Here is a 27,114-nt window from a genome sequence, read left to right on the forward strand (position 1 = left end):
AAACATGTTTTAAACTTTAGTCTTTTCTTTAAAAAAAAAAAAAAGTTTGCCCCCAAAATTATATCCAGTGTTGTTTTAGATTAATTGAGGATATAATTTTTTCTGGTCTGTTATTTTAATATGCAGAATTAGCTTTGGAATACTACCTGTTTTATTTTTTAGAAACTGTATGTATAATAATTTCCTCTGTGTTACTTACTCTAAAGACCACTTTTTTTTTGCTTTTTTTGTTTTTTTTGAGACTGAGTCTCGCTGTGTCGCCCAGGCTGGAGTGCAGTGGCGCGATCTCGGCTCACTGCAAGCTCCGCCTCCCAGGTTCATGCCATTCTCCTGCCTCAGCCTCCGAGTAGCGGGGACTGCAGGCGCCCGCCACCACGCCCGGCTAGTTTTTTGTATTTTTAGTAGAGACGGGGTTTCACCATGTTAGCCAGGATGGTCTCGATCTCCTGACCTCGTGATCCACCCGCCTCGGCCTCCCAAAGTGCTGAGATTACAGGCTTGAGCCACCGCACTGGGCCAAGACCACTTGTATCAAGTCTTTGTTCCTGATATTTTCCAGTGGCCTCTGGGCAAAGGCATTATAGTTTTGACTTCATGAAATTACTCTGAATTCACAATACCCTATGCCAAGGGGAGATGGCTTTACCATTTATACCTGAGGTTGCAATTTTTTGAATTTTTGCAATCAGAACTTGGTGATGACCTTGGGCAGTAGAATATAAATAACTCTCACATGCTTAGTGTTCCAATAGTGCATAAATTGGTTAACCCATTGAAACATTGAAAATATGTAATATGTAGTAAGAAAATGCAGCTCTTTTTACTTGGTAGAAATGCAATAATATATTTACTTGGTAGAAATGCAATAATATATTTATAGACCCAGTGAGATTAATTGATTAATACAGACCCTTCTAGACAGGGCTGCTGAGGGATTACATTAGGTGATGTTATAAGAAAGTTTTATAGCACAACTGAAAAAGAAGCACTGAATAAGTATTAGTTCTCTTTTCTTTCCTTCATATCATTTTGTCTCCCGGAGAGAATTTTGTGTTCGTATAGAAGCAGCACTAGTGTCAAAGAAGCTTGGACTTTTCATCTTAACTATTTGTTATCGCTTTGGATGACTGCCTGAACTGCTTCACTTTCTGTCTTAATCTTAAATTTAAGTCCGAAGGAATATTAAACCATTTGTTTTCACTTACAAAGTTTGGTGGCCTCCCTATCTCCCATTGAGATGGTCTACAATTGCCGAGGCTACCCTATTCACTCCTGCCATTGTTGTATGAGATTTTAAAAATCAATTCCTACAGAACTAATAACATTTGCCTTTGCCATTATGAATACTGTAGAGATTATATATGAAAGTCTGTGTTCCTTCATTGACACTTGCTATATTTGGTTAACACTGTGTGAGTGCGCTTAAGGTATGTAATGACGCTCAGCAAGACAAAACTTTCTTTTGAAGTTGAACCAGCCACTCCCAAAAGAAGGGAGTAGAACTAGCCTAAAATATATATATCTATAATAAGGCAGTAGAGCCAGTGGGTCTCCAGAAACACACCTTACTGTTCTTGTCCACCTATTGCTATAGCAAGGAAGGCCTACATGCAATTAAAAACCAAACTTCATACTTCAGTTCTAATTTTCAAAGCTTTAAAATTGGTCTTTGTTAAACAGATCCATTCATAATTGAAGACTAGAACCAAAGCCAATAAAATGAGCTCTGAACACCTTTCTAGTTTCTCAGAGCACTGTACTTACATTTATGTTGATCCTTCAAACAAATGAGAAATTGTAAATAATAATTAACATTTGTGAAGCATTTTACTCTTTCGAGGTGTTTTTTTGTTCACCTCTCAGTTAATCCTCAAAGCAATCCAGAGCAGTCAGTGATATTTTTCTCTTTTTTTATAAATGTTGAAACTCAGTTTCTGAGAGATTAAGTAACTAATCCAAGATCACATAGTGAAAAATAAACTGAGGCTGGGGCTCATCTTGTGATCTCGAGGTTTACTACATTATAATGCTTAATAAATTTTTTTTCTTGTTTTATAGATGGGAAAATTGAAACAGAGCAGTTAAATGATTTTTCCAGAGTTTGAATCTTAGGTTCAAAATAAAGGTATATGTTTACGTAATTGTACTACATATGTGGAACAGTGAAAGTGTGATGTAAAGGAAAATTCAGTAATTTGGGTTCTTAGTCCTTTACCTGCCATTTATCAGGAGAGCTAGGTGTGTGGCTACACATATTGATACTGGGGGCATGTTAGAAGGTTTACATAGGTATGTTTGTAAGATGGCCCAATAGACTTTTACAGTTTCCCAGAACTGTTACACACCAAAGGAAGGAACTGGGAAAGAAAACCGTTTTTATAGTGTTGTCCGAAAGCATTCTTATATATTTTTCTTCTCTTTACAGAGATGTTGGCAATGTGGTTGAAGCCATGTATGGGGACCTTCCTCCTCCAATTATGCTGATTGGACATAGCATGGGTGGTGCTATTGCAGTCCACACAGCATCATCCAACCTGGTACCAAGCCTCTTGGGTCTGTGCATGATTGATGTTGTAGAAGGTGAGTTTTCTTAGCACGGACCAAATCAGGATTTCACTTAATAAGAGACATCCATGGTAGATTATTACCTTGTCTTAGTTTATTGTTGATTTCATTCACCTTGAAATATGTCCCTCTGTCTTTACATCCTTTTTAAGTTTATACAAGATAACTGTTTTTCCATGTCATCAAAAACTCTTCATTAACATATTTTTATGACTGCATACTATTTCAATCCTATGTATGTTCCATAATTGTATTTAATCATATAAAAAGAAGCTTCCATGTCTTTTCTGACCGAGCTTCAGAAGTCACACTGCTGCTTGTGAATATAAGTCATCCTCTTCAGTGTGAGGGCATGACATAAAGGAGTGAATACCCCAGTGGCAAAAATTATTGAGGGCCATGTTTATTTCTCTGCAAGCATCACTAAATTCTGCTGTCATCAAGAGCAGATATATAGTAATTGACTCAGTGAGTGTAAATGCTCAGAATAAGTTAAATATGTGGTTACAGTTTTTGTTTAACATCCAGGTACAGCTATGGATGCACTTAATAGCATGCAGAATTTCTTACGGGGTCGTCCTAAAACCTTCAAGTCTCTGGAGAATGCTATTGAATGGAGGTAACCAACAAATCTTTGTCACCTTTATTTAATTAATTTGTTTGTTTGCTTGCTTATTTACTTATTTATTTATTTAGGAGACAAGGCCTCACTCTATCACCCAGGCTGGAGTGCAGTAGCATGATCCTAGCTCACTGCAACCTTGAACTCCTGGGTTCAAGCAATCCTCCCACCTCAGCCTCCCAATTTGCTAAGACTACAGGTGCACACCACCAAGCCTGGCTAATTTTTAAATTTTTTGTAGAAACGAGGTCTTGCTATGTTGCCCAGGCTGGCTTCAAGTAATCCTCTTGCTTTAGCCTGGCCTCAAGTAATCAAGTAATCAAATTCCTGGCCTCAAGTAATCCTCCTGCTTTAGCTTCCCAAAGTGTTGGGGTTACAGGCATGAGCCACAGTGCCCAGCCACTGTTGCCTTTATTCTAAATGTTAGATTGTAGCTTTTCTTCTTTTTTAGGTCAAGCGCCAAGTTCGAGGAATAGAATTTCAGTTGCCATGCTTTATTGTAATAACATATGAGGAAACATTATATAAACAGCAGAATTTTTTTGAATATTTAAAAATATTTTAGATTTGGCTCAGTTGTCTGAAGCCCGTTCTTTTCCCAATACACTGTAGTGCCTCCTGGAATCTTAGTAATTATTGATCATCTGCTGGGTCTAGCTGTTTCTGCCTCTGAGGTGAGAGGTTAGACTAGGTGGTTTCTAAGGCCTCATCCACCTCTGACGCTCCATGGTTTTAGATTTACTTGCTGTGTTTCAGATAAAATGGTGGAGAAATGGAAGATGGCTATAGGTTCCATTCCCTCACGTTTATTTGGATTTTGGGTAAATAAACTCAATGGGTAGTTTTTATAAAAATCAGTGTCAGAATTCCATTTAAGCAAAGGAATGAATTTATTCATTAATTCAGTTAATCATTTGATAAAGTATTTATTAAACACTTATTTTGTGCTAACAGGTGAAGATTCAGAGATGAATAAAACACTATCCCTTCCCACAAGGAGATCAGTCTTTGGATAAATGTCTTCATCATCCTATCTTCCTTCCTATTCTTCTAACTCTATCTCCAGTCCCTTCTTCAGAACATTTTCTCTTAAGTTCTCCAAACCACCCAGATGACTCTTTCAGCAAAATTACTAGAGACCTTTAAGTCTCTATTATATTGCACTGTATACCCTTAAGTTTTCCAATCCTCCCTTGAGGGATATGGCTCATATTAATTTTTATTAATGTCTGTCTTAATGCCCTTCCTGCATCATAAGGGAAGAAGCTATTCTGTATTTCTTTTTTACTTTCATATAGCATATGGCAGACTGCCCTAGCAGGCAGAATATATCTGTTAACTGAATCAGATATCAAGTGGAAATTTAGGACTTGGTAAATATATCCTAGGAGTTTTCCTAGGACAAAGGGTCTTATGCAAGAATATGGCTTGTCAGAATGATGTTTGTGTTTGGTGAAGTTGTTTTTACCACTTCCTGTTCACTACTGTGATGCAGGATTCCTATTCTTGCGGAAATATCAAAGATCTCTCTATCTTGGGCAGACAGCATCAAGAATGTAGCTGCTGCCAGCTTGGCTTGTACCTCAGGTGCCCTGCCTGCTTCCACAATAACAACCAGTGAGAAAGTTATTCTAGAGTTGGCTCAGTTGTCTAAAGCCCATCTCTCTTTTATCCATACTTTTTTTTTTTTTTTTTTTTTTTTTGAGACCGGGTGTCACTCTGTTGTCCAGGCTGGCGTCCTATGGCGTGATTACAGCTCTCACTGCAGCCTTGACATTCTGGGCTCAAGCGATCCTCCTGCCTCAGCCACCCAAGTAGCTGGGACTACAGATGTGCACCACGACGCCCAGCTAATTTTTGTTTTTTGGGTTTTTTTTTTTTGTAGCAACAGGGTTTTATCATGTTGGCCAGGCTGGTCTTGAACTCCTGGACTCAAGCAGTCTGCCCGCCTGCCTCGGCCTCTCAAAGTCATGGGATTATAGGTATGAGCCACTGCATCTGGCCATTTCCAAACTTTAAAATTTATTCGGTAAATTTTTTTTTCTAGTGCCTAAGATGTGTCAGTACCTGATCTAAGAACTGGGGGATGAATCAGGCTCAGTTCCTATCATCAAAAAACTGGGGATGCAAACAAGGAAATGGATAAACACAACACAACGAAGGAAGCCAGGGGATATAGAAGAAGGGTACCTCATGCAGCCTGGGTATCATGGTAGGCCTTCTCTTAAGGTAGAGTCTTGTTTCTTTTGCCAGATACAGGATAGCATAAGGGTTATGTTTGTTAAATGTTAAGATACTGGGTTTCATGAGAGTCATTGATTTTTCTGAACCTGAAAATTGTTATACTATGAGGTATTTGGTAATTTTGTTTTTTATTCTGCTGGATATCTGAATCAGGTTTATGACCGATGGCCATTTTGGCTATTCCAGATTTTTTTTATGTTGCGATATAAAGCCAGTTAATTACTGCTTTTGCTCTCATAGGTTTCCTAATGAGAGGCAGCAGGGGTATAGTCATTAAGAACCTGGGCTTTAGGCCAGATGTGGTGGCTCACACCTGTACTCCCAGTGCTTTTGGAGGTTGAGATAGGAATATCACTTGAGGCCAGGAGTTTGAGACCAGCCAGGGCCATATAGTGAGACCCTGTCTCTACAAAAAAAAAACAAAAATTTTTTTTTTAATTAGCCGGGTGTGGTGGCATGTGCCTGTAGTCCCAGCTACTCAGGAGGCTGAGGTGGGAGGATTATTTGAGCCCAGAAGTTCAAGGTTACAGTGAGCTATGATGATGGTACTGCACTTTAGCTTTAACAACAAAGTGAGACCTTGTCTTGAAACAAAACAAAAAAGTTAGGGGAAACCTGGGCTTTGAGGTCAGACAGATACAAATTTGCATCTTGGTTACACCACTCTGGCTGTTCTGAGGAAAATCGAATAGAAGAAGAAGTGGGGAATAAGGTATGAAGTTGGTTAGGAGACTGTTGTAGTATAGGAGAGTAAGAATGGTAAACATAGACTAGGATGGCAACAGAGGAAGAAAGAGAGTCATTTTTTAATGTATTTTCAAGGTAAAGCTGACAGGACTGGTTTATGGATTGGCTGTTGGGAGAGAGACGGGGGAGGGCAGGAAGGGACTTAAGGATGACTTCTAGGTTTTTAGCCCAAGCAATTGGATGAATGGTAGAAACAGAAAGAAGTAGATATGGGAGCAAATAAGGGGCAGATAATCAGTTTTGTTTGGATAAACTCAAATGCTTATTACATATGTAAGTGGAAATGTTAAGTAGGCAATTGTATATACTAGTTAGAAGATTAGAAGAGGCTGAACTAGAGATAAATTGGAGAATCGTCATCACATAGTTAATATTTAAAGGTGAAAGATTGAATGTGAAGACCTAGGAACTTGATATTGATAGGAAAAAGATCCCAGACTGAGTCTTGGGATATTCCACAATATTTAGAGCTTGGGAGGAAGAGGAAGATCCAACAAAGAAACTGAAGAGGCACAGTTGATGAGGTAAAAGGAAAACCAGGTGAGTATAGCAAGTGTTTGTAGAAGGAGGGAGAGAACAACTGTGTCAGATGCTGCAGAGAGATTAAGTAAGATGAGGACCAAGAAATGACTGTTAGAATTGGCATGATAGAAGTGACCTTGACAAAATAAATATCTGAAAATAAATGGGAGATAAAAATCAGATATAAGTTGGGGAAAGGATGAGAGGTGACAAAGTAGAGAAAGCAAGATAACTCTTTTGAGGAGCTTTGCTATGTAGGAGAGCAGAGAAATGGATTAATAGGTAGTAGTGAATGTGGCATTGGGAATGTTTTTAAAGGCTGGATAGTAGAGTATGGTTGTGACATCCACAAGAGAAAAAAAGTGACACAAAAGAGAGACAGGATAACTGAAGGAAACAGTATCTTTTCAGAGGCAAGAGGGGATGGGAACTAGTGCCCAAGGTTGGCCTTCATTGGAATAGAGATATTTCATGTATTAAACAGGCATCAAGGCAGAGTATATTATTATTGGTGAATCTGTTTATTCAGTTGGTAGTTAAAAGACGAGGTAATAGTTCTGATTGCCTCAGTTTACCATTAAAGTAAGAAATAATGTCATTATCTGAGGAGGGGGGCTTTAAAATTTTGAATGATTTTTTAAACTAAGAAATGAGATTTAAAGAAACACTTTCTCCTGGTGGCTTGCTTCAGGCAGTGTTTCCAGTTCCCCCTGGGAATGCAGTCATTTTGCTTTGCCCTTAGTTGTACTTAGGTGGACAAATGTGAGAAGCCTAATTTATTCAGATAGCCTAAACTCTGTAGCACAGCACACAAGGCCCTGGAGAAGCTGGTGCCTGCCTACCAATCCTATTCTGCCACGCTTCCCCTTTGCCTCCTCCCTGCTTCTGCTTGCAACCAGTCTTCTAAAATCATTATCTTGCCGACTTTCACATCATAGCACCTTTGCTCACAATGTGCCCTCTGCCTAGAATGCTCCAACCAACCTCTTTTATTTTCTGGTTAAACTTGTTGTCTATGCTTCTCAGTTTAGCTGTGACCTTTGGGGAGCTTTCTCTGACCTCCTCATTCATGATAAAGTGCCTTCTTTGAACCTTGCCTTGTTATATTAACATTATGTGTGTCTTTTTCTCCCTACTGAATTATGTGCTTCTTGAATATAGGCCTGGCACCTAGTATCCTCTTGATAAATAGCTGCAGAACTGAAATGGCTATGGTGTTTTTACTTAATTTTTATTACCTAGCTTACAACCATATAGCCAGGTGAGTAGTAGTGGCAATCTCTATAGTAAGAAACACTGGTGATCACTACTTTTTATTAGGTCTCACATAATCTGTGGAATTATTTATTTGATTCCAATGATTTGATACAATTGATACTGAATACCCTTCTCTCTTCATTCTTTTCTTTCCCAGTGTGAAGAGTGGCCAGATTCGAAATCTGGAGTCTGCCCGTGTCTCAATGGTTGGCCAAGTCAAACAGTAGGTCTTACTTTTCCCCCTTGGTCTGATTAGAGGCAGAAACATGGTGAGGGAATTACAGATTTTCTTTTGCTTTCCTTCCTTTCTCTCCTTCCTTTCCTTTCCTTCCCTTTCTTTTCTTTCCTCCTCTATTTAATACTGGATTACCTTAGCAAAACTGTATGTGTTAAAAAGCAAAGAATCCCAGAGCATAGACATGAAAAATTATGTTCACCTTAGTGATGGCGGCTGAGTTTCATTCTAGTAACCGTCTCCTTCTAAGCCAAACCTGGCGGTGAGGGAATTATAATAAAAAAGCTCTGGCATAGCCTGAGTGAAAGCCAGATTCTAAGAATGAGCTAAGATTATTTAGCCCAATTGATCTTTCCTGATGGAATTACATGGTATTCTGGATATTGCTGTATAGTCACAAAATAAACTTAAAGTTTGATGAATTGAGAAAATGTTGCCCAACAGAACAGACAGGAGTTAGATGAAAATGATGACCGCATTGAGTGTTTACTATTTGCCAGGCACTCTGCAAGGTATTTTATATGCACTGTCTCATTTTTAAAACCTTATATTTTGGAAAATTTTCACACATATAAAAGAAGAGTAATATAGTGGATGGACCCTAGTGTGCCCATTGTCCATTTTCAATGGTTATTAACCCGTAACTATGTCTCATTTGTTTCATCTGTGCCCCTATGTATTTCCCCAGTCACAAAATATTTTGAAGCAAATTCCAAACAAATATAATTTCCTCTGCAAGATTTTCATATGATCTAAAAATAAGGACTCTCTAAACATCATCACAATGACATTATTACACCTAAAAAATTGGCAGTTCTTTAATATCATCAAATATCTAATCAATATTCACATTTCTGATTGTCTCATAAATAATTTTTTATGGTTAAAGTCAAAATCAAAATAAGTAGATAGCAATTGGTTGATACACCTCTCATGCATCTTTTAATCTAAGGTTCCACTTGTATCTCGCTTTCTTTTTTGATTCCTTGCAATTTATTTCTTGAGGAAACCTTCCTGTTTGCCCCATAGAATTTCCCGTGATCTGGATTTGCTGATTGAATTCTCAGGCCATAATTTAACATATTCTTTTGTTCCTTATATTCTCTGTAAATAGTTAAACCTAGAAGCTTCATTGGGATCAGGTGTTTTGTTTGCCAGAATACTTAATAGGTGATGTTGTGTACTGCCATCAGGAAGTACATAATGTCTGATTGTCTTTTTTTTTTTGAGACGGAGTCTCACTTGGTCGCCCAGGCTAGAGTGCAGTGGCGCGATCTCGGCTCACTGCAACCTTTGCCTCCTGAGTTCAAGCAATTCTCCTGCCTCAGCCTCCCGAGTAGCTGGGACTACAGGCAAGTGCCACCATGCCCAGCTAATTTTTTGTATTTTTAGTAGAGACGGGGTTTCACCGTGTTAGCCAGGATGGTCTCTATCTCCTGACCTTGTGATCCGCCCACCTCGGCCTCCCAAAGTGCTGGGATTACAGACGTGAGCCACCACGCCCAGCCGGTTGTCTCTCTCTCTTTTTTTTTAATGTCAGGAGCCATTGATGTTTATTACCTAGATTCATTAATTCATTTGCACTATCTCATTTAATCCCTACAATACCTCTTTAGGATAAGTATTGCTTTATAGATGAGGAAATAGAAGTTCAGAGAGGTAGTTTCCCAAGATCACATAGCTCGTGGATGACATAGCTGAGATTCAAACTCCTGTGTATTTGACTTCAAGGCCTGTATTACGGGTTTTATGCCTAAAAGGGCAATTTCAGTAGAAATACCAGGTAGTCTAAATGCAAGACTTTGAATAAGCTGTGAGACTGCCCACTTTTCAATTCCTAAATATTTTGAGACCTCAAATTTGTCTAATCAGTAGTAAAGCATTTTCCATGGCATATATGCAGATAGTTGAGTGATTTTAAAATTTTATTTCCAGTGATGTTTTCTCTTAATAAGTAAACCTATGTGTAGGAGAGTGTGTATGTGCACGTGTGTTAATTGTCACATAGATAGCTGGAACTTTCCTGCCCCTTATGATCTAGGTGAAATTGCCTTGAACCTCCTGATCCACAGGCTATAGAAATTCAAAGCATATGTTTCTTTGTTACACTATTTTTTAAATCACATCTATACTGTATACTACATGTGAAGCTTGGCACCTCAAGTTTCATATAAAACTCCTACTTAACAAAACATTTATGAACGTACACTTCACTGAAGGTTTGGCAGAGAAGACAGAGAGGGAGAAGTTATCATTCTTAAAAATCTACCGCTGACCTTTGAATTTATCCCAGTCTCTTTTTATCTTGCTTGTTCTAGAGATGCCATTTGAAAGAGAAAAACAATAATTGGTTGGTTCAGATGGTTTCTGTCAGCTAATTAAAAAGTGAGGCCTTTTATCATTCTGTTTGAGCCTTGTTCTACTGTAAGCAGGGTTCAGCAGAAAAGCACCATGTTTTGGAGTTAGTTGAGCCTGGATTTGCATCCCAGCCTTATCCGCTTATGAGTTAGGTGATACTAGACAATTTTCTTAACTCTTGAGGGCTACTTCATAGGATTGTTATGAAGATTATGTAAGATTATGCCAATAAAACTCATGCCTGAGGAAATGGTTGTTTCCTTTCTATGGGTCAGTATTGGTGTAAGAAGTGGAAACCAGCCCTTGGAGTATAGTTATACATTGGCCATGATTTCCACAGCCCTGGAAATGCACAATTCTATCCTCCTACCAGGATAATTGTTAAGTTTTATCTAACATTTGATTTTAAAAGGCCATGAGTATCTCTGAGATAATTTCTGTATTGGAAAGAGGTGTGTAATAGCACTTTTTTAAAAAAAACCTAGGTGTGAAGGAATTACAAGTCCAGAAGGCTCAAAATCTATAGTGGAAGGAATCATAGAGGAAGAAGAAGAAGATGAGGAAGGAAGTGAGTCAATAAGCAAGAGGAAAAAGGAAGATGACATGGAGGTGGGTTAAAACATTGATTCTTGAAAAGATGTAGTATGGAATGGTTCAAACTGTGTGTGGGTGGGGAAGGGCTGATAACATTGTTCTTTTTGTTTGCCGTCAGGTATTTTAGGGCACAAAGACACTATCATAAGAGATACTTAGTTTAACTATAAGATGTAAAGCGCTGTTGATAGCTCTGACCAATTGGAACATAAAACTTACACTGTTTACCCTCCCCTAAAACAGACTGCTTTCTCACCTGTTCTTCTGTTCCTGTGTTTCCTCCCATGAGAAAAATTCCATTTCCTACTAGTCTGTTCTAAGCTCATTCAGATCTTACCCTGTCCATCTGTCTTTCAAAGTTTATCTCCTTGAGGAAGCTTTCTTTCATTTTCTTTCTTTTTTTTTTTTGTCTGTTTGTTCGTTTGAAACTGGGTTTTGCTGTGTTGCCCAGGCTGAATTCCTTGGCTCACGTGATCATCCCAGCTCAGCCTCCCCAGTATCGGTAGCTGGGACTACAGGTGCATGCCACCACACCCAGCTTCCTTGGGGAAGCTTTCTGACCTTAATTGATATCACTCTCTTTCCAACACAGCACTGAAAGTCTATATGACACACCTTAGCACTTTTTTTTTTTGAAGTTGTACATATTAAGTCATAGAACTGATTTTATAAGTCACACTCAGAAATCCTATGGTCCTTTGCTAGTCATCTGTTGACTCAGGTTGTCCTCTGTGCAAGAATTGTATTCCAAACAAACAAAAAATGTGTATTTTGTGGCAGAAACTGATGTTCTGCATGAATTTCCCTCTGCATTTAGCTCAGGGTTGTATAAATAGTGTTTTATAAGTACTTGCTAGGCAAGTAGTGGTAACAAGTGCTTTTTTCTTGAAAATGTTTAGTGATCATGAACAGCAGACTAGGGATGGATTTGATTATAAACATCTTACTAATGGCAGGTAATGAACATGTAATGACCTACTTCTTTGCGTTTGGAGATGCTGCTGTTAGCAAGAAGGAGAATACACTTTTAAACAGGATTTTAAATTTGAGGATCTTCTTGCCATCTTTAAAATCAGTGATCAGAAATATAATACTTGGTACCTCTTTAGAGTTTACAAAGGTATAAATAACGCATGGTCTATTTGGTCCTCTCAACATCTTATGAGGTGTGGAGAGATCTTTTCTCCCATATTACGGTGTAGAATCTGAGGCTCAGAAGTTAAGAGATTTGCCCAAGGTCATCAAGCACGCATTTAGTAGATTTGAGACTCTTAATATAATTAATTGCTTTTTACTCATTATGTGCTAAGCACTATGCTGAATGCTTCACATTTATCATCTCTAATTCTCATTTTAGTTCTGCATTGTAGATATTATCACCATTTTACAACTTAGGTACAGATACTTGCCCATGGTCACACATAAAAGTTAAAGCTAAAACACACCCAGATCCTCGATTTTTAATTCTAACTCATTTTTTCTTTGTATTTTTTTATAAGCCCAATTATGTGGTTTCATAAACTCCAGCAGTTCTGTTGAGAGGGTGAACTGAGGCACATTAATTAGGAGTGTCCATGAGTATTCACTCCCTATTTCTCCCCAACCCTCCCAGCCTTGGCAACCACTAATCTAATCTCTATAGATTTGCCTAATCTGGACATAAAATATAAATGGAACTAATAATATGTGGTCTTTTGTGACTGACTTCTTTTCCCTTAGAATAAAATTACCAGGGTTCATCCATATTGTAGCACGTATCAAATACCTCATTTCTCTATATGGTTGAATAATGTGCCATTGTATGGCTATAGCACAGTTTTAAATCCATTCATTGCTTGATGGACATTTGGGTTGTTTCCAATTTTTGTCTATTATGAATAATACTTCTTTGAACATTTGTGTGTAACTTTTTGTGTGGATATAGGCTTTTATTATTTGTCTTGGGTACACAGCTAGGATTGGAACTGATGGATCATATGGTAAGTATATTTAACCTTTTGAGGAACTGACAGACCGTTTTCCAAAGCGGGTGCACCCTTTTACATTCCCACTAGCAGTGTATGAGTGTTCCAGTTTATCAGTATCCTTGTCAACACTTGTTATTTTCTCTCTTTGTGATTATGGCCATCCTAATGTGTATTAAGTAGTATCTGATTGTGGTTTTGATTTTCATTTTCCTAATGACTCTTGATATTGAGTTTCTTTTCATGAGCTTATTGTCCACTTATGTATTTTCTTTGGAGAAATGTTTTTTCAGATACTTTGCCCATTTTTTACTTGGGTTATTTGATTTTATTACTGAATTTTAAGAGTTCTATATATATTCTAGATACAGATCCCTAAATTGCAAATACTTTCTCCCATTCAGTGGGTTGTCTTTTTACTTTCTTGATGGCATTCTTAGAAGTACAGACAGTTTTAATTTGATGAAATTCAATTTATCTGTTTTTCCTTTTGTCCCTTGTACTTTTGGTATTATATCTAGGAAGGCTTTGCCTGAAAGTCATGAAGATTTATACCTATGTTTTCTTCTAAGAATTTTCTTTAGCTCTTACATTTAGGCCATTTTGAGTCAATATTTGTATATAATACCAGGAATGGAACCAACTTCATTCTTTTGCATGTAGATATCCAATAAATAGTCTGTCCCAGGTCCATTTATTGAAAAGGCTCCTTTTTCCCCATTTAATTATCTTGGCACCTTTGCCGAAAATCAGTTGACTATAAATGTTAGATTTTATTTCTGGACTCTGAATTCTATTGATCTATATGTCTGCCCTTATGCAAGTACCACACTGTCTTTGTTATTGTAGCTTTGTTGTATGTCTTGAAATCAGACAGTGTGTAAGTCCTCCAACTTTGTTCTTCTTTTTCAAGGTTACTGACATCCTATGTATTTAAAAAAAATTTTAATACTTGTTTATGTGCCAGACCACACTCCTGTTGTCTCACATACATGGGTATCTTTAGCTCATCCTTACAATTCTTTCAGATCTTGTGCTGCCAATTTCACAGCTAAGAAAACAGGCTGGAACTGGGCACAGTAGCTCATGCCTGTAATCCCAGAACTTTGGGAGGCCGAGGCGGGTGGATCACGAGGTCAGGATATCGAGACCATCCTGGCCAACATGGTGAAACCCTGTCTCTACTAAAAATACAAAAATTAGCTGGGCGTGGTGGCGTGCGCCTGTAGTCCCAGCTACTCGGGAGGCTGAGGCAGGAGAATTGCTTGAACCCAGGAGGCGGAGGTTGCAGTGAGCCGAGATTGCGCCACTGCACTCCAGCCTAGGCAACAGAGTGAGACTCTGTCTCAAAAAAAAAAAAAAGAAAGAAAGAAAGAAAGAAAAACCAGGCTGGAAGAAATTAAGTAACTTCCCAAGGGGCCCATAGTTATTAGTTAATGATGGCTTTGGGACTTGCATTCAGTCAGATCTGACTGACACAAAGCGTTATGTTTTTAAACACTTTTCCAGTGAAACAGTGGGAGATAATGCAAGGCCTGTGGTGGATGCCCTTGTGTGGAGAACTGCATCTCGCCCAGGTAAACATCCCAGAAAGATTGTTAGCCAACTTTCTGTTTCTCCCACCCAACAACAAGTGGATCTCATTATATCAACCCGCTTTATTACCATTTTCACAGCATCCAATAGGCATCTAATCTAAACTTTATGATCCAGCTCTTGGGAGAAAGGATTTATTTCCAATAACCTAAATACAGGAGAAATCCTAATTCTATCCAGAATTTTTCCTTTGGTTTTACAAATTTTAAGATTTGAGATGAACTGTTTTTTATATATATATTATAATATTACTTTTTGGAGGTTCTCTTACGTTAAATTTGTCATTTCCCTGTGAAGTTCAGTGTGCATATAGGAGGGGCTTGTGAGATTATGCCTTGTCTCTGACGGTAGAGCTGATCTCTTAGAAATGGCTCATTAAAGGAAAGTGTTGTGGGGAATAGGACAGGCTGAGGTTCCAGGCTGAAATGGCAGTATTTCCTTTAAAGTGTCCTACCCCTGGTAAATATTAACAGTGGAGAATAGAATTAGTTCTTTAGTGAGAATATTTGAATCATAAGGTACCTTTATGTCTCCTTTTATTGACAGAAGACCAAGGCCCAAAGAAGGGAAGGGACCTGAGAAAATCAGTGGCAAAGATAGGACTAGAAGACTCAAGTTTCTTGATTTCCCATTTGGCCATCTTTCTTTCCTTCCTTCCTTCCTTCCTTCCTTCCTTCCTTCCTTCCTTCCATCCATTAAAAAAACATAAAATTTGCCATCTCGGTAATTTTTCAGTGTACAGTTAATATTCACATTGTTGTGAAACATCTGAGATACAAACAACAACTCCCCTTTTCCAAAACTCTTCCAAAGGCCCCGGTTACCACCATTCTACTTTCTGTTTCTATGAATTTGACTATTTTAGATACCTCATATAAGTGGGATCATATATGTCTTTTTGTGACTGGCTTATGTCACTTTGCATAATGTCCTCAAAGTTCAGTCCCTATGCGGCTTGTGATAGCATTTCTTCCTTTTTCTGAACTGACTTATATATGTATATACCACATTTCGTTTATTCATTCGTCCATCAGTGGCCATTTGAGTGGCTTCCACCTCTTGGCTGTTATCCATAGTGCTGCTATGAACATGGGTTTGCAGATACCTCTTTGAGATTCTGTTTTCAATTCTTTGGATATGTACCCAGAAGTGGGATTCCTGCATCATGTAGTAGTTCTATTTTTAATATTTTGAGGAACTGCCTTAATGTTTTTCCTATTGGTTGAACCATTTTACAACTCAGTACACAAGGGTTCCAAATTCTCTGCATCCTCACCAACACTTATTTTTCTCTTTTTTGATAGTAGTCATCTTAATGGGGGTGAGATGGTTTCTCATTGTGGTGTTGATGTGCATTTATTTATTGATTAGTAATGTTAAGCATCGTTTCATATGCTTATTGGCCACTTCTGTATCACCTCTAGAGAAATGTCTATTCAAGCCCTTTGACCATTTTTTAATCAGGTTACTCGATGTTTTTAGTTGCTGAATTGTAGGCGTCCTTTATATATTCTGAATATTAATCCATTATGAGATATATGATTTGCAAAGATTTTCTCCCATTCCATACACATAGTACCATTTGTCTATTTTTGCCTTTGTTCACTGCTTTTTGGTGTCATATCTGAGAAATCATTGCCAAGTCTAGTGTCCAGCTTTTCCTCCATGTTTTCTTCTAGGAGTTTTATGTCTTAGTCTTACTAGACTTACTAGGTCTTTAATCTTAGTCTTACTAGGTCTTTAATGAAGCTGGGGAATAAGGCCCCAGCTTCATTCTTTGGAATATGCATATCTGTTTGGTTATCCCAGTACTGTTTGTTGAAGAGACTATTCTTTCCTCACTGAGTGGTCTTGGCACTCTTGTCAAAAATCATCTGACCATTTATGTGAAGGTTTATTTTTGGGCTCTGTATTCTGTTCCACTGGTCTGTTTGTCTTTATGCCAGTACCAAGTTGTTTCAATTACTGCAGCTTTGTACTTGGGGAGTGTGAGTTCTCCAATTTTGTTCTTCTTCAGAATTCTTTTCGCTAGTCAGTGTCTCATGAGATTCCATATGAATTTTAAGATGATTTGTTTCTATTTCCTAAAAAAAAGGCCATTGGAATTTTGATAGAGATTATGTTGAATCTGTAGATTACGTTGGGTAGTATGGACATCTTAAGCATCCAGTGATCTTTAACGTAATATGTTACTATCTTGTGTTCGCTTTTAGATTTTCATATTGTGGTTGATTCAGTATATTTATTTCAATTATAATGTTTCAAATATTTCAATGGTATAGAAAACTATAGAGAATTATTTTTTTAGCCAATATTTGATTGCATACTCTGTACTTATCTACTATAAAGATTTAATAAATGTTGACATTTTGTCATATTTGTCTCATATTTCCTTTCAAAATTACTATTGCAGGAACATTATATCATTATAAAATATAAGAAAAAATACTCTACTAACAAATCAACCTATTTTCAGTTTTCCTTTTTTGTACTTTACTATAAGTATACCACATTTTTCCAGTACTAATCCTAACTTCGATGACATGTTGTAATCTGTTTCTTGCTTATATTATAAACATTTTTCATACTGCAATATGTTCTTTGTAGTTATTATTTTGATGAAAAACATCCTTTTTGCCAACCAAGTATGAGAAAGGCTTAATCTTGACACTACCACTTACTAGCTTTGTGATCTTAAGAAAGTTTCCTAAACTTACAGAAACTAATAGCAATAAAAAGTAAACTTGTAATTATCTTAAAATGAATATTACAGTGGCCCATACAACAAGACTGTTAGAAGGACTGAATGTATATGAAAATGTCTGGGACTCAGTAGGTCCTTAATAAGTGCTAGTTTCCTTCCCTTTCCTTTTCCCAGGGATCTAGTTTTTAATCCTGTTCCTCCAGGGCTTGCCCTCGGAGACTCAGAACTTGCTCTTATTCCTCCAGACCAAGAAAGACCATCCATACACCTGGAGAATTGAACTGGCAAAAACAGAAAAATACTGGGATGGCTGGTTCCGAGGCTTATCCAATCTCTTTCTTAGTTGTCCCATTCCTAAATTGCTGCTCTTGGCTGGTAAGTGTATATGTGCATGTATTAGTCAGCTCAGGCTGCCATAACCAAATACCATAGACTGGGTGGCTTAAACAACAGAAATTTATTTTCTCACAGTTCTGGAGGCTGGAAATCTGAGATCAGGGTGCCAGCATGGTCAGGTTGTGGTGAGGGCTCTCTTCCTGGCTTGCCTTCTCTCTGTGCCCTCACATGGCCAAGAAAGAGTGAACGTGAGCTCTCTGGTGTCTCTTCTCTTAAGGACGTTAATTAGGGACGTTCATCCTATCATGTCAGAGCTCTGCCCTCATGACCTTATTTAACCTTTGTTACGTCCTTATAGGCCCTAGTTCCAAATACAGTCACATTGGGAATTGGGGCTTCAACATGAGTTTTAGGGGGACACAACTCAGTCCATAGCAGTGTTGGTATATTGTCATCTCAATATGACCTCATTAAAACTTCTCACCAAATAAGTAGTGACATCCAAAGTAGAATACCTTCCTCATTCATCTATGCCTTTTCTCCTCCCTACACCCAGTCTCTAAACCTAACTAGCATAGGCATTCATCTAAGCGTTAGGATGACCTAATTCTGGCCTGGCCTGTCTACTTGGTCAAGCTCAAGTCCTTCTTAGCCTAGAGCTAGATACAGTGGTATAAGGATATTCTGAGTATTATGAGAATTAAAATAGTAAAACCCTGTTTTCAGAACCAGTTTAACATAGTGATTTTAGGGGAATCTCAACCTGAAAAGTTTCATCTGGTGGTGAGAATATGCTCTGGGAGTTAGGATTGGTATAAACATAAATTGAGAATGTTATCATGTTTACAACTTTGTAACACTTTTTACTTAGTACTTGAACAGCAAAATCTATTTCACAATGAATTCTCTTGTTTTCTAGGTGTTGATAGATTGGATAAAGATCTAACCATTGGCCAGATGCAAGGTAAGTTATCAAGAAATTATGCCCCTGGACCCTTTTCTGAAGAAAGGGTGATAGGGCAATTAACATCCTGAGATAGTGAAGTATAACGGAGAAAGCCTGAACTTTAGAGTCCAATCCAAGTTGAACATCTGCCTCTACTCCTGACACACTATATGATTATGGGCAAGTTATTTCCCTTTCCTGAGCTTTAATTTGTTTAAAAAAAAAAAATCCATCCAAAAATGAAGATTGTAATACTACCTATGTTTCAGTTATAAGAGTTAAAATGAGGCAATGTGTTTTAAAATTATAAAGTACTGTATAGGTGTATGATACTGTGAAAAGAGATATTCCGACTTCTGATGAGTTTTTTGTTTGTGGGTTTTTTTTTTTTTTCTTTTTTTTTTTGGAGTCTTACTCTGTTGCCCAGGCTGGAGTGCAGTGGCCCAATCTTGGCTCACTGCAACTTCTGCCTCCCAGGTTCAAGCAGTTCTGCTGCCTCAGCCACCCCAGTAGTGGGATTACAGGCATGCACCACCACACGTGGCTAATTTTTGTATTTTTAGTAGAGATGGAGTTTCACCATTTTGGCCAGGCTGGTCTCAAGCTCCTGACTTCAAGTGATCTGCCTGCCTTGGCCTCCCAGAGTGCTGAGATTACAGGTGTGAGCCACTGCAGCTGGCCAGTATTTTTATTATTGTTAGAATTTTTAGGAAAGGGAAAGGCTCAAGATAATCTAGATATAAAAAGGTATAAATACCTGTTTAGAAGACAGCATGGTAAGATGGTAAAAGTAAAGTCTCTGAAGTTCAGAAAACTGAATTTTGAATACTGCTTTTCCAGTAATTTTTTGACTCTGGCCAAGTTTTCTGACTTGCCTCAGCTTTAGTCTTCTTAATCTGTAAAATGAAAAAACGGATGGCAGCCTCAAATGGATCATGAGGTATAATGAGTAGAAAAGTGACATGCTGAGCACTGTGTACAGATGCATGTATGTTAGCTAGATGACAGTGGAGGCAGCGGGTCCAATTTTGTGGGGGCTCTTGCTTTAGTACAGGTAAAAGACTCAGTGAAGGTGAATTCCGTAAGCATGCAACTTTTGGGTTATGGGTTATGGGTGCCAACTCCAAGACCAAAGTTTCAGGCTCAGGCAGAATCTGTTCTAGACCTTTCTTCCCTACTTACTCTCCCTGGACAATTTCATGGCTTCCATTTGTACCTTGATGACTCCCAAAGTTAAACATCCACCTCATCCCTCTCTCCTGAGGTCCAGTCCTAGCCTATGTAGCAAAACTGCTGGATGTCTCATGGGCCTCTCAAACTGTTCTTTTAGCTATCTTCAAGCTTTCCACAGCAAAAGGAGCTATACTCCTTCATAATAGTTGTTCAAAGCCTCTTGAATATAAAACTCTGGTCCCAGACCTTCATGGCTTTGCCTTCCTTTAACTACATTGTATCCTGAGGCCTGGAACAGGACCATGAGCTGGGACTGTGTGATTTTTTTTCATGGCACTGATGTTGGTCATTATGGGCTTAGACACTTATTTAAGTAGATTCTTATAAACGTCTAAGCCCATAATGACCAACATCAGTGCCATGAAATTGAATCTAAGACACTTAAATTCAATTCAGAAAACCTTTCCTAGGCACCCTTTCTGTGCAAGACCTGTGCATGATGCTGGGCAGACAGAAGAATCAGACATGGCCCCTGAGACTGCCTGAAGGCAGTTGACATGGACTGGGATAGCATTTGAAGTCATTGTTGATCACCAGCCTTGGAGTCAGACAGTCCTGGGTTTGAATCACTGTTAATAGTTTTGCAGTATGAGTGAATTCCTAACTTCTTTAATTTTGAGTTTTTTCATCTATAAAATGGAGATAATGATATATCTCAGTACAGTTACATGAAGTTTAAATGGAAAAAATGCAGGTAGTTAACAAATGATGCCTTTCATTATATTCAGGAAGTAATCATGATTCCTTACGAGATGTCCTCCTGTTTCCTCAGTATAGATTATATCAAGACCACCTTCTGGTTTAAAGAAAGCCTCCTATGAGTATAGAGTAAATGGCGAGGATAAGGAACGTTCCACAAAACAAAAGGAAATGGTTAAGGCTGCATAGATTCCAAACCACAGCTTTCCCAGCACTGTGTTCAAACCAGCTGACTTAGTTATGAAATCCTGGAAAACTACCACCTATTCATAGTACAACTTGGGTAAATAATTTAGGCTCTCTGAACCTAAGGCTCCTAATCTGTGCAATGGGAGAGAAGAACTTGGAAATATTCCCACATCATAGAATAATTGTGAGGATTACCCATGAGCGTGTTATTTTATGTGTACCTGGCACAGTGTTGTTGGTGTATGTGAGTTCTCCCTGATTATACCGACTCTTCCAAAGAGGAAGGACAAATGCATCCCTAGTCATCAGAGCTGATCTAACAGAAACAACAGGGAGATAGGAGTTGTAAGTTTTGGATCTAGGCATTTGTTCATCATTCATTCGCTAAAGATTTAAGCATCTACTCAGTGCCCAACCCTGTGTTAGTTCTTATTAGGGATATAGAGCAAGTAATAACACCATCGTCCCCTGTTCTTACGGAAATAACACACTCCTGGGGAGGCAAGCACCAGTGGCATGTAAAATGTAAACTTACTTGAAACTTATAAGAGGGCCATGTGCTGCTTTGTGTTTGGATCCAAGTGCATTAACAACAGTACTTTAGGAGCTATATGGGAGAGTTGACTAGGCTCGAGCACCCAGAGAGAGGCAGCTTACTGCAGGAGGAGGGGCACAAGCTGGACTTTACTAATTGGGATCATCTTATTCCTCCACTGATTAACGAAGTGGCCTTGGGCAGGTCACTTCACTAACTTTGGCCTCAGTTTCATCATCTCAAAAAAGAATTTCAGTATTTTCGTGCATAATTTTATAGAGTAGATTTTAAGAATCAACTTTAAAAATGGATAGAAGAGTACACTGAAAACTTTTTGAATCCTATGTAACTGGGGTAAGAACCACAGGATGTAATGACCAGAAGAACTTTCAATCCCATTCCTTTATTTTATAAATAGAGAATCTGAGGCTGAGAAAATCTGCTGTCTCTACTTATGGGGGCTCTGGGTCTCCTTAGGGATCTTCTTTATCAGTCATCGCTGTTCATTCTCAATCATTGTCGCATTACCTATGAGCTTACGGTGTTCTGTGAGACAATATGAGAAGGTGCTTAGTACAATGCCTGGCACATGCTTAAGTGCTCAAATGGTAACTTATTGTAATAATACATTTTGAAACCTTAACATAGCTGACAAAATCCTTAATGGTTTGGCCCCTGCTTACCTCTCCAGCCTTATTGTTAACCACTCTCATAAGCACCATGCCAAGCTTCTTTTATTCCAAGCCATTTCAAGCCTTTTTTCCTTCCTGGGTCCCTCTTGGATTGTGAAGTTCCCTTTCTTATGCTCTTACAGCCCCACGTGCCCAGTTTCATCATAGGAATGACATGCTGCATTAAAATGTTGGTTGTTGTGTTTTACTCCCCTACTGGATTGTAAATCCCCTGAGGACAAGAACTGTTTCTTCTATGTGTCTCTGGCCCAGAGTAAATGTACACTAAATAGGACAGAAGGAAAAAGTGAAGGGAAATGATTGGCACAAGGCTATAATTACTTGTATTACCATCCTCAGCAAGACTTGATAATTGGGTCCAGAGTATTGAGGTGAGGTTGGAAATGGGGAAGTAGGTCCTGGGCTCCCGGAGTGACCTATGAGGCTGCATAAGACAGGGCTCTTTTAGTCCCTGAAGTTGCCTTGCTTTGATTCCTCTCCAGGGAAGTTCCAGATGCAGGTCCTACCTCAGTGTGGCCATGCAGTCCATGAGGATGCCCCTGACAAGGTGAGTCTGGTGTTCAATGACTGTAAAAGGACAACTGTGAGAATAACCCTGGATGTCACAGAAGACAAGTCTCTGAGTCTCAGCCTGCATTGCCTGCAGCAGCTGCTGTGGAGCCTATGCAGATGCAATTCCACCAGCTCTCCAACTTCTCCCTGGCAGCTGCTTATGGTATTGGCTTTGTGTATATGTGCTGAGGAGCTACTGACACCCTGCTATTTCATCCCAGGGCCCTGTGGTTAAGATCTTCAGCTCTACTTCTCCAATACCCCCAAAAGCCAGATGGAAGAGGGATGATTAGGGTAGAAACTGCTCCCTAAACCACAGGCAAGGTTAGGAATTAATATGGACTCCTCCTGTGGGAAAACACTGTTTTGTAACTCTAAGGGCACAAATAAGCCCTTCACGTCATTCCTCTTGAGCTCTTTGGAGCTATCCCTGGCAAGGATGGTGGGGAAGAGTCTCCTAGCTCTGCTAGGGAGGGCCTAGGTCCTTTTAATTTCAAGCCGCTCAGACCTGTGGGTGGGATGAGGGCACTGTAGAGCCTAACCGTCTAACAGTAGCCCACAGCCCAAGGCTAAGCCCCATCGGTAACCTTCATATGGCCTGGAATATCTCTCCCTTTTCCAGGTAGCTGAAGCTGTTGCCACTTTCCTGATCCGGCACAGGTTTGCAGAACCCATCGGTGGATTCCAGTGGTAAGGCGGGTACAAGGGTTTAAGAACCCCAGCAGTGCTGGCCAACTCTGACAAACAGATATTTGCAGGACTATAAATACCTCTGCCTTACCCCTGCCTGGTTTGGTCACCATGCCTTTCTTCCTCTTCCTCAGTGAAGAGCCTGGCATGTCTGTTTCTACCAAGCCATGGTGGGTTGTTTCTTTGTGCTGTGCTCCAGTGGGTTGATGCTGAGGCTGTGATTAAATTGTGCCTAGTCTCACTCCCCACTGTGATGTGCATTTCTTCTTGAGGTGCCCCTTTGAGGAGGCTGGGATAGGAATCAGTCCATTTCCAGGCTCCTAGAGAAGTTTTCTTTGGCTTCTCCTGCCCTGCTGCCAGGGAAAGCTGGGCAGGCCATGGAGCAGGGCTTTCTTCTTTCTTTCTTTTTTTTTTTTTTTTGTTTCCTTGGTACAGTCTTGGCTCACTGCAACCTCCGCCACCTGGGCTGAAGTGATCCTAGTGCCTCAGCCTCGCAAGTAGCTGGGATCACAGGCATGCGCCACCATGCCCAGCTAATTTTTGTTTTGTTTGTTTTTTGGTTTTTGGTTTTTTTTTTTTAGTAAAGATGGGGTTTCTCCATGTTGGCCAGGCTGATCTTGAACTCCTAGCCTCAAGTGATCCACCCACATCGGCCTCTTAAAGTGTTAGGATTATAGGCACAAGCCACCGCGCCTGGCCTAGAGCAGGGTTTTCTACAGTGTTGCAGAGTGTCTTCCCATGGCCAGCTACTAAGCAAGCTGGGAATGGAATGGGTGCTCTGCCATGCTTGCTTCCCCTCCCTTTCCGAAGCTGGCAGAATATTAGCCACTCTGCAGAGGTGATCCTGGAAGCTCTAGAGCAGGGTTTTCAACCTCAGCGCTCTTGACATTTTGAAGTGGATAATTCTTCATTGTGGGGGCTGTCCTGTGCGTTGTGGGATGTTTAGCAGTATCCCTGGCTTTTATCCACCCGATAACAGTAGTACCCCTCCCACACACAGTTCTGACAGACAGAAATGTCTCCAGATTTTACCAAACGCCTCAAGGGAGGCAAAGTTTCCCCCTCTATTGGTCTAGAGGAAGAAACAGGGCCAGGCCTCTCATCCTAGGAAGCTCTTCATCTGTTTAAGGAAACACAGTTGGGCTCTGTTGAGGAAGAAGAAGAGAGGCATGTTGACCCCAAACCAGGTGGTCTTGACCCACCTCAGCCAGCTCCTAGTCTGTACTGCAGAAGGCTTTTGATCCTCAGAGAGCCCACAACCCTGATGAGGAGTCATTCCTACCATTGAAAAGTCTCTTCTCTGATTTTGGTGAGGGTTCGGGGGAACTTGTTCCCCACTCTCAGCAAGTTTGAAGAAGAAATATTAAGAAAAGGAAATGACTTCTGCCTTAGAGAACTCTGAATTCCAGGGCCTGGGAGATGAGAGTAACAGGGCAGGGTAAGCACTGGAGATGATGGCGAGACCCTGGGACAGTAAACCACAGAACCGACACCCCTGTGCTGAGCCATCCCTCTAACAACTGACCATTGATGGATCCCAGGAACCAACAATAAAGACCTAATTTCTCTACTGAACAGTGTTTGTCTGGGGCCCTTCGACCATTTGGAGCCTTGGATAAATGAGCAGCACACTGAGAGCAGACCCTGGGTCCAGCTTTGGTCAGGGCTATGAGATGGGTCAGATTTGCTTTGGTGGTCATTAGGCCGGGCTTCCTGGAGGACACAGATAAGCAAGGGAAAGCTATTGATAGTTACATTTGTTTTTCTTTCTCTTTCTGTTCTTCCATAGCGTGTTTCCTGGCTGTTAGTGACCTGCTGTCAACTCCTCCTCAACATCGAGCTCTGTTGTAAATACGTCGCACCAGAGGCCACTGTGATGCCACTGTCTCCTCCTCCCCGTCCCGCCTGGCCATGTGACACTGGCTCCCTGTAGACGGGCACCCCGAGATGTACCAACCTTTTCATGTATTCTGCCAAAAGCATTGTTTTCCAGGGTCCTTGACCAACTTTGGCTTCCCCAGTCCAAGGCTCCCCTGCTCCTTTCCCTTCCCTGTACTGGGGTATCTCCTGCCTGCTCTCCCTGCGTTGCCTAGGGTAAAGCCTCCAGATTTGCCATACTGAGCCCCTCTTCCTAGCGTCAGGCGATACACCTGAGTCCAAATGTCTTCCCAGGCTCAGGGACCTCCATTCCTTGAGATTGTCTTGGCATGGTCCAACCCTGCCTCATGTGATGGACAATGTATGGGGTGGTCCTTATTTTTCCCTTTCAAATAAAACACTAGTCAGGTACCAGTTTATCCTAGTCATACTCTTCCAGGTTTGGAACACCCAGAGAGGCCAAAATCCCATCCTTAGGCACTGGGAGGGGTGGTGGTGGGTAGCATCACAAGAAACCAGCCTGAAAATCAGGTCCAGCCAGTCCAAGCACATGGCCTCCCATCTGGGAGAGCCCACTGTCCCACTCCACATGTCTGGGCACCTGCCCTGGGCTGAGGCCAGGCTGCTCCAGGGGCCTCTTGAGCCCTCACCTGCCACACAGCAACCCAGGTTAAATACAGCCCATGCACAAAGCCACAGGCCAAAGCCTATGGAATTGTTTTTAATCATCAAATTTCACCATGTTCATAGCTGGTTCCTGGAGGTGTGCAGTGCCCTCTTGCCTCTTCAAACCTACAGCTTCTCTTTGCCATTTGTGGATTTCACGTCACTCCACATAGAAGCGTTACAGCCTGGCATCCCCAGTCTTTGCCTTCTTCCAGCTGCCTCGACAGCACTGCGGCCTGTCCCTATTGCCCAGGCACGCCATTTCCAAGGGCAGGAAGGAGCAGTGTCCTGAAGCCCATCTTCTCTGTGACTGTCTTAGGTGATGTGTAGCCCCCTCCATCTTTCCACTCAACAATCTCTCACCCCTGTCCTGCTGCATGGTCCGGAGTCTGGGACCTACTTCGTTTTTTGTTATTTATGACCTTGTTTAAAGAAAATAAATATCTCCCAACCTTTATTGGTCTGGTCTTTCTCTCTGAATTGTCCTTATTTCTGCTGATATGGGGGCAGGGGACAGCTCATCGGACTTATGGAACTCCAGAAACCCCTTTCCCTATAGCCCTTCAATATGTTCTGCCTGTCCCAGATCCAGAATGCCCAGTGGGATGGTCAGAGCCACCCTCCTCTGCAGCCAGGATGGAATTCCAGTCCCATCTCTCCTCATTATTGACTGTGTCGACTTTGGTCCAGAGCAGGGCAATCTGTGCGCTATCCACATGATCTCAGTCACCATAGCTTCACTTATGTGAAACTTTATCCACAACCCAAATCATTTCCTGAACTCTGAACAGTTAGGCCCAGGTACCTCCTCCTGTCTCTCCCAGATGATCAAAAGCCACTTCATATTGACTATTTCTAAAGCTGAATCCACCTTCCCCCTGAAACTTGCTCCCCATGAAACTTGTTCTTCCTCTAGTGTTTCCTGGCTCAGTAAGTGATAGGTACCACCGTCTCTCCAGTTGTCCAAACCAGATACCCACAGTGAATGCCTTCTCTTACACCTACCTCAGGTCTCCCACCAAATCCTGTTCATTCTCTTTTCCGTGTCCCCTCTTTTCCATCCCATAGTCAGTGCCCTAGCTTAGGCCTCCTCATCTCACCTCGATCACTTCAGTACCTTTGCTGCCCTCCTCCTCCCCAGGTGGCCCGCCACACATTGTCAGAGGCGCCTTCCTAGTAGGCTCTGGGGCCAGGGTGCCCACCCCTCACACTGTGTGGTGTGGCAACAAACTTTCTCTGTGCTGTAGTTTACTCATCTGAAAAATGGAGATAAACAGTATCTACCCCACA

The 27,114-nt window shown here is 40.5% G+C and overlaps 1 protein-coding gene and 1 non-coding gene across 4 annotated transcripts in view; one reads left to right on the forward strand and one right to left on the reverse strand.

Moving 5' to 3' along the window:
- Positions 1 to 26,281, forward strand: part of PPME1 (protein phosphatase methylesterase 1) — a 90,567-nt gene extending 64,286 nt beyond the window's left edge. The window contains exons 6-14 of one of the 3 annotated variants that reach the window (XM_050756237.1): positions 2,426 to 2,580; positions 3,094 to 3,184; positions 8,115 to 8,180; positions 11,036 to 11,159; positions 17,654 to 17,783; positions 18,664 to 18,708; positions 22,521 to 22,585; positions 23,213 to 23,280; positions 25,070 to 26,281. In XM_050756237.1, coding sequence (XP_050612194.1) covers positions 2,426 to 2,580; positions 3,094 to 3,184; positions 8,115 to 8,180; positions 11,036 to 11,159; positions 17,654 to 17,783; positions 18,664 to 18,708; positions 22,521 to 22,585; positions 23,213 to 23,280; positions 25,070 to 25,088 — 763 coding nt within the window. In that variant the 3' untranslated portion in view covers positions 25,089 to 26,281. The other 2 variants (XM_050756236.1, XM_050756235.1) reach the window with 2 other exon arrangements.
- On the reverse strand, positions 23,997 to 24,134 carry LOC126936711 (small nucleolar RNA SNORA7). The gene has a single exon (XR_007719531.1). It is a non-coding gene; the product is annotated as a small nucleolar RNA SNORA7 (small nucleolar RNA).
- Positions 26,282 to 27,114: the final 833 nt, after the last annotated feature.

The sequence above is a fragment of the Macaca thibetana genome, chromosome 14 (genome assembly GCF_024542745.1).
Source record: "Macaca thibetana thibetana isolate TM-01 chromosome 14, ASM2454274v1, whole genome shotgun sequence".
In the NCBI taxonomy this organism is placed as follows: domain Eukaryota; kingdom Metazoa; phylum Chordata; class Mammalia; order Primates; family Cercopithecidae; genus Macaca; species Macaca thibetana.